Genomic DNA, 9,586 nt, shown 5'->3' with positions numbered 1-9,586 from the left:
CCCCCCCCCACCTCTCCCTCTCCCTCTCCACACCTACACTAGCCTGTTCAAATACATCTTCACAAGTAGGCTCATCCGATTGTCTAGAAATCATGAATACCGCATTCTCAAAGTATGCGCGCAAGGCCACAATCCGGCGCGAGAGATCGCCGTCTCCGAGCACTTGAAGAACAGCCCCGACCATCCAGGCAAGGCTCTCGTCCGGCTGGTTCAGGACTCCTTCGCCGCGACTGAGCCCCATGGGGGCCAGCAGCATATGTGTCTGGTGTACAAGCCCTGCGGCATGAACATGACCAAGTACATGAACGGTCGCACGCTGCCCCCGGAGCTAGGGCAGCGGAGTCTGCAGCTTACACTCATCGCGTTGTCGTTTCTCCACACGAACAAGACGGTTCACACGGGTAGGGACTTCTTGTTTCACCGGTCTTAGTCCTCAACCGAGAAGAAAAGATACTAAACCAATTCCCAGACGTCTCGCCCAACAACATACTGCAGAAAATCGATGATAGCTCCATGCTGTCGGCGATCGAAGAGGAAGAGATGACGCAGCCCAGCGCCCGAAAAGTCCTGGATGATCGGACGATCTACCGCTCTCGATCGATGCCTGCTTGCGAAGGGTTGCCGGTTCTCTCGGATCTCGGGGAAGCCAGGTTCGGCCGCCAGCGATATACAGGAGACATCATGCCTGGGATCTACCGCGCACCGGAGATCATTCTGGGGATGGAGTGGGACAACGAAGTAGATATTTGGTCTGTTGGTGCCATGGTGCGTGTTGACCGGAATCCTTCTTCTCTCGTCTGTGATGAGTGTGCATGACCCAGCTGATACCGAGAGTGAATATAGGCGTGGGATCTGCTGCAGGACGAGCATCTGGTCTGCGGGAAAAGACACGGGGTCCTGTGCAATGAGCAGCATCTCGCCGAGCTGGTCTCGCTGATGGGGCCGCCTCCTCCCGAATTCATCAAGAGGAGTGATAAGTGCCACCGATACTTCGATGAGCAAGGTGTGTGGTTTCCTTCTTCGTACATTTCATCGTCCCAATTTTCTTAACAGCGTTCTTGCAGGTAACTGGAAGGGGTCCATACCCATACCGCACCAAAGACTAGAAATGCGAGTCCAGCACTTTCGGGGTGACGACAAGAGGCTCTTTTCGAACTTCCTTCGGCGAATTTTCCGCTGGTTGCCTGAGGAGCGGCCCACAGCAGAGGAACTGGCCCGTGATGAGTTTCTGATGCAGCCGATCCTGGCCGCGAGGAACAAGGACTAGTAGTACAGGCAGTTTGGTTCTTTATTAGAAAGCAGATCTCGTTCAAGAATTATGTCAGGGATTAATACGTGGTCGCTGAGCGAGGTTCTCCTAACAGGATTTCAAATTAAATGCGTGGGGTAATCTGATACAGAGTTCACCATAGGTACTGTAAGTTACCGGAAGTTCTGTTGTTCGCTAGGCCAATGTATTCGCTAGTCCACATGACATCGTCCCTTTCCCGCGTTTGGCTCTCTTCTCCTCTTCTCCTTGCTCGAAAAATGCTCAAGACAGTCTGGAGCATCCGGATCAAAGATCATGCGGCCAATGAATAAGGCTTGCACGCAATGTCGAGCAAGGAGGATCAGTATCATGAGTGAGGTCTGTGTATGATAGTTGAAACCACTGTATCTGATTTGCTACCGACAACTCCCTGGTCGGCCGCTACACTCTGCACGATAGTTTCGGTACAAGTAAGAAAAGACACCAAATTCTGTGTAGAGACAGAGATGAAACACCGCACAGGACGAAAGAATGAAGCACGCTACGTAGTCCCTACTCTTCGTCCGTCAACTGTAGGAACTCACGAATCCTTCTCCCACCCCACCATATCCCTGAAGATTGTGGGCGGCGGTAACCCGCCGGGTGCGCGGTGAAGGTCGATTGCAGGATTGGCTCGAGGAGGTCCACGATTTAAGGCCACTGAAAGCTCTCATGAAGGGTTTTGCATCTGTCAATCAGGGTGGGTTCTGCCATCGAGAAAGTAGGGGTCACGAAATGGGCGTCCAAGCCCTGGGTGACAAGTTTAGATGAAATCATCACAGCCTTATCATGAAAACTGCTAAAGGATCGTACAGGATAAGTACAGAGATTATATACTAGACCTGAGTATCACGGATAATCAACTATTAGTATAATATCTTATACTGAGGTTCAGTGTTAAAGAGTCTAACTTACTATTCGTAGCAGAGGACGTTTTTCACACAAGGACGCGAGTGTAGACTCTTACGAAGCCTCGCGTCCAGTCAATTGACTTGTAGTGAGCGAGTCCTCGGCATAGACAGCCAGAGAAGGAGCCAACAAAGGGATTGTCGTTGGCGCCTCCTCGCGATACTCGGGCTTGCTGGTCGTGCTGGTGAATGGCAGCGGGTCGAGGCAGAAGCACACAGCGAAATGATAACACTAAAAATGTTGGCTATTGTGGCTACAAACAAAGATGTCGCTGGTTGATCCATGCTCTGTAGGCTGGGAGTCTGAGGTATCGGCTTCGAAACATATTCACTAGGCATGAACGACATACTCTCTCCTTCCTTGTGATAATGAAAGTGAAGGTAGAGTGAGTGACGTGCCTTTTTGTTAAGGACCCGCTTTCCTATTCACTGGCTCGAGGACCTCGTTCCCTGCCTTCACTCCTTCTCTTTTTCTTTCTTTCTTTCCCTCCCTCCCTCCTTCCTTCTTCCTTCTCCCTTCTCTTTCTCCCCTCTTGAGTCCCTTGCACTGTCTGTTCTCATCCTACCAAGACAAAGCCACCAACGATGTCTACCTCTACCGATACTCGTTCTGCCTGCGCTTCCGGAGGGGGTGGGGGGCAAGATCCTGGTCGGGGAGGAGGAGGGGGGAAGCAGCCTCCTGCCGACAAGGTTGAGCCCCTCCGAGGAAAGGCCCTCCACGCCGCGAGGCCTACGTGCGAGCACTGTGGCGGTCGCGGCCACGTGAAGGCCCAGTGCAAGAAGCACGAGGCCTCACTCCGTCGGATCCAGCAGCCGCGGCACAAGAAGCCTTCCGAGACCCGCCGCAAGGAGCGGCGAGCTCAGGAGGCGCGGCGGCGGGAGCTGGAGGAGAGGGTGGCGGACCTGGACCTCGGGGTGAAGGGGAGCTGGGCAAGCGACGTGGAGGAGGAGGACTCGTCGGCGGTGTTCTCGGGGGATGGGCAGAAGTCGGAGAAGGAGGAGTGGGAGAGATAGGGGGTCGCCGCCAACCAGGTGGTGCTTCTTCGCCGTCCGAAAGGGTAGTGCTCGTTGGCCGATAAGGCCGGCGACTCCAGCGATGAGCTCGCATCTCAACGTGATGCTGGAGTCTAGTAACCCATCTCGGGTGAAGCGAAGACGAGCTCCATGTAAATTTTCCCTCCCTCAATTTGCAGTAGTGATCCTTCACCTTCCCTCTCTTGTTCTTAAGTATGCTTCTTATGTAACAAAACCGCAATTGAAATTAGCATCTTCATCAATTCCTCCGCTGATGTGATGGTCCTGATTCTCACTAGCCCTTCTGCTGAGAACTCACTTCGTCGCCGGGTCCAGTTCGTAAGTAACACCTCGACGAGCGATGTGACCCTGCTCGAGTCGCAGAATCTACAATGGTATTCTTCATAGTCTCGTGATCATCGTCTCCTTCGACTATATCCATCTCGTCCTCCGCTTCGTCTCCGATAGCTTCGCTCTGTTGCTGAATGGCAGATACCAGGGATTGTCTTTAGTGCACAGTGAACGGGGGCCAGCACTATTTGGGAGTGAGCGTGTGCCAAAAAAACGCGAAGCTAGTCCCTACTACCTTAGATAGTGGTCAAATACGCAGTACGGTACTTTTGGGTGAGCTGGCAAAAGACAGGATACGCCTCGGATTAGGAAGGCATAGGTCCTCTAGAAAAGAAAGCGAAACTCGAAGTAATATCAGCAAGCTCAGCCCCTCTGGATGTGGAAGCGCGTGTCTACAGGTGATATTGGCCTCTGCGGAAAGGTCATGTTACATAATTATAATACTACTGTTTCAAAGTTGTTTGATGCCAGGATTTTGTCTACCATGAATCTATTTTCAGAAAGTAAAAAGCATTGCGATATCAGTTCAGAAACTCATCTTCCACTAATTCGTCGTCCACTGGGTTAGAGGGGTAAGAACAAAAGGAGAAAGCAAAAACAAAAGAAAGCGAAAAAAGGCACACCAGGTCGCATGGAGGAATGCTGGAAGCAGGTGATGATCGCCCGGCCCGGCCCGACCCGCTCCGGGAAGAAGCCCGGCACTCCGTGGACCGTAGCCCTGGAACTTTGAAGCCTAGGTTCCCGACCATTGATAATCCGTTTGCGACACTGTGATCATCACATAACTCAAATGATCTATTGATATCTACTTCGACCAGTAAAATATAGAGATATCACCCCGGGTGAAGTGTCAACAAGATACTAGCTTCATATGATTGATCGGTCGATATGGGGCCCTCATGTTCAAATCAAGCAGAGGCGATCTGCAACAGCGCCGAGGGAGAACGTTGCGCTGGGGTCATCAGCAGGGGCTAGAACGCTCACCCCTTCTGCCGATGAAATTTTCATTGTTATAGACTACCTTAAACTGCTTGTGATTATCATTCCATAGTAAGCATGGAAGTGCTCTATACATACTGTTCTTCACCTCCCAATGCTTTGCACCTCTCGGCCGATCTTTGCCCAATTGAACTATTTATATCATATGGAAGTAAGCTATGGTGAGATACACTATTTGCTATACGAAGATACTCGTCTAGTTGCCTATTGGAAAGCTTCCAGAGCTTGGTCGTTCCATCTTTTTGTCCACGTCAGTTCTGCCAAGGAGTACAAACAGTATGTGCAGGGAGCATAGAGCATAGGAGTAGAGACTTACGCGAGGTACTTGCCTGTTAAAGAGTTCGGAGCATCAATCACCAACTTAGCGATAACATGGCCGGGTTGTTCAGGTTTAGATAATTGTCCTCCCTGGTGGGCAGTTGTAAAAAATGAATGGAACTGGGAGTCCATTGTAGCGATGTGGTCCTCGCGGATCTCACGCTGCATTTCAGTGTCAACCAAGCCCGGATCAACAGACAAGGTCGTTACGTCGGGCTCCTCTTCCCCAAGCGTCAGAGCCAGATGGTTCATGGCCGCCTTGCTTGCACCATACAGACCCCAGCCCCTGAATGCCGAGACGGAAGCCGCCGAGGAAGTGAAGACGATTCTGCCCTTGGGTTCACGAAGCGCCGGCAGCGCAGCCTTAACCTGTAGCAATCACGAGGGTTAGCCACCAGCGACATGACCCGTAACAAGTCTTTTCCCCCACATCCCACCGGCATCATTTAGCTATCCAGGTGATCATGAAATCCACTCACAAAAGCCACGCAACCGATGAAATTGACATCCAATCCCTGCTTCCACTGTGCTGGATCTGCTTCGGCGACCTTGCCCACTTGGCCAAGCACCCCGTGATTGAGCACTAAGCCATCCAGACGCCCGAACGACTTCAACGCCAGATCAACTGCCTTCTGGCCGATCGAGAAATCCGCGAGGTCGCCATTTAGCACCTCGACCTGCTTGGGGTACTGGTCTTTCAGCTTTTGAAGGGGCTCGACGCTGCGGGCGACCACGACCAGGTTGTGGGATTGTGGCGCAGTGAGGAGATACTTCGCAATAGCGAGACCGATACCTGTACCGCCAGGGAATTAGAATGCTTCGCCTTTCTGGGAGGTTATAAGTTGAGATCTTTTGCATGAGCAATGGATTGGGAGCGAGGTTCTCTTTACCTCTCGAGGCACCGGTGACAACGAAAGTTTTGGATGACATGGTAATCGAGGAGGAGATCGGGTCAAAGTTAATACCGGGTGGAATAAGGGTATATCTCTGTGGATTTGGCAGTGATAGAAGGAGAAATGGTTAGTTAGCGGATTCTGCTGCCGGAAAGTGGCGGAAAGTGGCAGAATTAGACTAAAGTCCTTGGCTTGCGAGGATTGCTCTGAGTGGTTAATCAAGATCGCCCCACTGCTGAACCTTGCATCGAACATGTTAGGCCCCTGCATGCTTTAAAATACTTTACTTGTACTACTTATAGTACTCTACATGTAGTAAAAGTATCTAGATTACATATGCTTGGCATCAAGACTATTTAAAAGTGCTTGCAGAACAATTCGGAGAAATTGCCATCGATGCGACACGTAGAGTACGAGTATTCAATTGAAAAGATAAGCTTTGGACTTCATAATGTTGATGACCAGGATAGTTAAAAGTCAGCGGACATAGTCATCTAATGATGTAATTTCTGTACTCACCCTGTAACCACAAGCACGAAATTGAACGGTCTACAGTTTCTACACTCTGCTCCAATCTCTAAGCAAAGACGCCAGCCATGCTCTCTACACCAACAAGTTTTGATACCGGAATTTTCGCAGGGTATTACGCAGTCACACACAACCGGTTTGTCAGTATACTTATGACGAGAACAATATCAGCTTGATCCCTCAAGTCAAAAATTGCTGTTCATCCTTGATCACTATGTAACGGAATATGTGAACAATATGCTACTGAGTATAAACAATGGTGTATAATATGAAAGGAGCACCTTTTTGTGAAGAGCATGTCCTTCCAGTAACTATGAGACCTTTTGTCACTGATGGGGTTCATAATATCAGCAAGAAGCCTATTTGTGCCCAAGAAGATTCTGGCCGGATGGATCAATGCACTAATAAAGCACGTATCTGGCCATAAAGGAAATTGGAAAAGTGCGGGCTACATAGACTGGAATACTACAGAAAGAAATTTGGGAAAGGCCTTGAACAGGAAAAAACTCCTGGTACTCTGTTGCACGGTGACTGTTTCCTAGCAGTAACTGTATCAATTATATTAATTTAGAATCATGTACAAAGGAGCTCGTCTTAGCTTCGCCCAAGATGGGGTACTAGACTCCAGCACCACGGTGAGGTGCGAGCTCTTCACTGGAGCACTACCTTTAACAGGCGGCGGAGCACTACCCTTGCGGGCGGCGGAGCACTGACCCCGGTGGCCAGCGGTTCTGTCGTCAAGGCGGGTCCCGAGTTCGAAAACGTCGATGGCCTGATTGCAGTATTCCTTGGCGCTTTATTATGATGGAGATAGTCCGGTGGCACGTAAACCAGATTCAATAAAGTAAAGACATGGCCACAATGAGTTCTGCAAGCTTGGCCGTATGTCCGACAAGGGTAGTCTTGTAGGGACCGTAGGAATGCAGCGTTGCAAAGGCGGCATTTGATTTTCGGCTGCGCCGGAGGTAATCAACCCATGCAGGCCCATATTCCAAGAAGCTTATGAAAATCTGGTTTCCATCACGGGACACTAGCGGGCGACTACTATTCTTAGTTCACCAGTTCATCAAAATGATAGCTCAAAGCGCGGGGGAGACTTACTAGCGCACGACGGCAGAGTTTGGGCCATCAGGACACTGTTTGATCCAGGCGACAAGTTCGGAGACCTCTTGCATGGCTATCCTCTGATTATTTGGACCCCTGAGGAAACCCTTGCACTCGACCGGAATCTTAATTTCCTCGGTTTGCATGTCCTCGAGTTGCCCGTCTGTCCTGGTCGAATAACCGTGGGAGACTTTATTGCCTCGCTTGCCCCGATCGAAGATCAGTTCCTTTTTGTAGGTCCTCCACCAGGATTGCACCGCGGGAATAATGGAAGTCAGAGCGTTGAGAAATTCGATGAAGGTGGAGTTCACTGTATCCTCATCTGTTCCCTGCGGGCTTGTGTCATTCCGCCAACCCTTGCTCACCTCCGACTCGAGTCTCACAACCGGTCCGAAAGGCCCCAAAGCCGGATCAGTCCAGTCGTTATTCCCGAAATTGGAGATATACAACATGTAGGCAGGGCTCTGACTCAGGAGGCCTTGCGCTTGAGTGAGGAGTGCATTGGTGATGCCAAACTGCGCAGGGTTGAAGAAACTCGGTGTCACAATTTGAGGCCGGATGACACGGTACAACAGGTACTGCTCCGGAGTGACGCCTGATCCAGACTTGAGATCACGCCAGGAGCGCAACGTGCTGTTGGCCACATTATGTGTGTTGACCGCTGTTGTCCACTCAGCCTGGGTCCTTGGGCATATGAAAGGCATTGTATAGACAGAGATAATAGCAAAGAAGAGTGTTTCGACCACAGAGAAAGTGCGTAATTTGACATGGAGAATGACAGATAGATTAATTTGAGGTAGCTTGAGGCAGGTTGAGGTCGCAACGGAAGCAAACGAAGAGAGTAAAACAAGGTAGGCGCGTGAAATAGGTGGAGCGGGAGTCTTACCTGCCGCATCGGCCTAGTCCTTGGTCTCTAAGGGACGACTTAGAAGAAGACGAGTAAACAAGTCCACTGGCGCCTTTGCCCTCTGTTCAAAGCTATAGAGCTTTGACTGTCTAATCACCAGCTTTCTCTGGTTCATACACGCAGCAAAAATCCTTGCGTGTTGAGGACGGACATAGGAGAGGAGAAGCACAGGAAAGTACTCTTCATCAGGGAAAAGGTACGGATACTCCTCTTTACCCTTGCCATTGTTGTTGTAGAGTTCCTCCCGCTCCGTTTCTGAATCCACCTTGCGCTGGTTCACCCTGCCTCGCATAGCCATAATCAATGCAGCAAATTCGGAGAAAAGGATTGAATTCTCTCGAGCTTCCTTTTCATCAACGAGATGAAGGGCAAGATGAGGAAAGGCTTTTCCATCGACAGGTTGTGGCTCTAGTATGCAAGGAACATCAAACCAACCTCCTGCTGCAGAGGGGTAAGGGCCTGCGAGCTGTCCCTCCAGGTACAAGGTACTATCTGGCCACCTATAATAGACTGTTAAAAAAGTACAGCAAAGTAGAAGATAAGACATACTCAACAATATCCAGACCTTGATGAGCCATTGCTTCTCTTGTAGCACGATCTTCGATGAGCGTGAAAATCTGATGGCATCTGTCTGCGCACGCCACCCAGTTCTCGACATCATCCTCTTGACCGTAGTCTCGGAAGTCGCGCGCTTGCGCATAATCAAGTGGGAACTTCGCCTTCAATTCTGACGCATTCATAGGGCAAAAATGAACAGGAGGCGATAATCCAAGATTAGACAACACATCATCCAGTTTCTCAAAATCAAACCCAACCACATGTTCGACCTCCTCTAGGCCGCTGATGCCCACATGGTGGTCAGCAGGCAGGTTGCCTCGACCTCCGAGAACAATGTCCTTATATAGCTTGGTGAGCACAATGCGGATTCTCTGAGAAGTTGAAGGCATCGTGACGGGGTTTGAGATGTGGTATGGAGGAGCCGAGTACAACAGGATGGTGTTTTATGAGATGGTGTAGACACGTGAAAGTCACTCAGCTAATGAGGGGTAGTTAGTGGGTCGGATTTTTCCGACAAAGATGACATGACTAATCATCATGATAGTTAACTAATATAACTAACCTCAGGGAACACCGAATCGTGCAAGAAGAGCTAAACCGGTCCTTCAGTGAATTAAGAGAAATCTCTGACTAGACACGGCTGCTACTTAGTCTACTGCATCTCAAAGGTAGGTATAATACCATTTCACCAAGACTAGGGCCAGTCAGCTGACAAGCA

At 50.1% G+C, this 9,586-nt stretch overlaps 4 protein-coding genes across 4 annotated transcripts; 2 read left to right on the top strand and 2 right to left on the bottom strand.

Annotated features, from left to right (window-relative positions):
- Positions 1-67: 67 nt before the first annotated feature.
- On the top strand, positions 68-1,451 carry BO97DRAFT_408532 (CMGC/CLK protein kinase; the record flags this gene model as incomplete). The annotated part of the gene is made up of 4 exons (XM_025695888.1): positions 68-401; positions 470-765; positions 844-1,003; positions 1,065-1,451. Coding segments are annotated over 4 exons (993 nt in total), but the record flags the coding sequence as incomplete, so codon positions are not given.
- Positions 1,452-2,721: 1,270 nt separating this feature from the next.
- BO97DRAFT_461876 (uncharacterized protein) lies at positions 2,722-3,210 on the top strand (the record flags this gene model as incomplete). The annotated part of the gene is made up of 1 exon (XM_025699386.1): positions 2,722-3,210. Exon 1 carries the CDS (start codon positions 2,782-2,784, stop codon positions 3,208-3,210), a length of 429 nt encoding a protein of 142 aa, XP_025547353.1. The 5' UTR covers positions 2,722-2,781.
- A 1,554-nt stretch (positions 3,211-4,764) lies between these two features.
- On the bottom strand, positions 4,765-5,887 carry BO97DRAFT_446365 (SDR family oxidoreductase; the record flags this gene model as incomplete). Its single annotated transcript, XM_025698641.1, has 4 exons — positions 5,769-5,887; positions 5,358-5,671; positions 4,877-5,247; positions 4,765-4,798 (listed from the first exon to the last, which is right to left on the bottom strand). Exons 1-4 carry the CDS (start codon positions 5,806-5,808, stop codon positions 4,765-4,767), a joined length of 759 nt encoding a protein of 252 aa, XP_025547352.1. The 5' UTR covers positions 5,809-5,887.
- A 1,248-nt stretch (positions 5,888-7,135) lies between these two features.
- Positions 7,136-9,298, bottom strand: BO97DRAFT_446364 (uncharacterized protein; the record flags this gene model as incomplete). Its single annotated transcript, XM_025698640.1, has 4 exons — positions 8,860-9,298; positions 8,428-8,810; positions 7,401-8,064; positions 7,136-7,340 (listed from the first exon to the last, which is right to left on the bottom strand). Exons 1-4 carry the CDS (start codon positions 9,255-9,257, stop codon positions 7,136-7,138), a joined length of 1,650 nt encoding a protein of 549 aa, XP_025547351.1. The 5' UTR covers positions 9,258-9,298.
- Positions 9,299-9,586: the final 288 nt, after the last annotated feature.

The sequence above is a fragment of the Aspergillus homomorphus genome (assembly GCF_003184865.1).
Source record: "Aspergillus homomorphus CBS 101889 unplaced genomic scaffold BO97scaffold_52, whole genome shotgun sequence".
Classification (NCBI taxonomy): Eukaryota; Fungi; Ascomycota; class Eurotiomycetes; order Eurotiales; family Aspergillaceae; genus Aspergillus; species Aspergillus homomorphus.
Note: the sequence above shows the minus strand (reverse complement) of the source record. Positions and strands in the feature narration are given on the sequence as shown.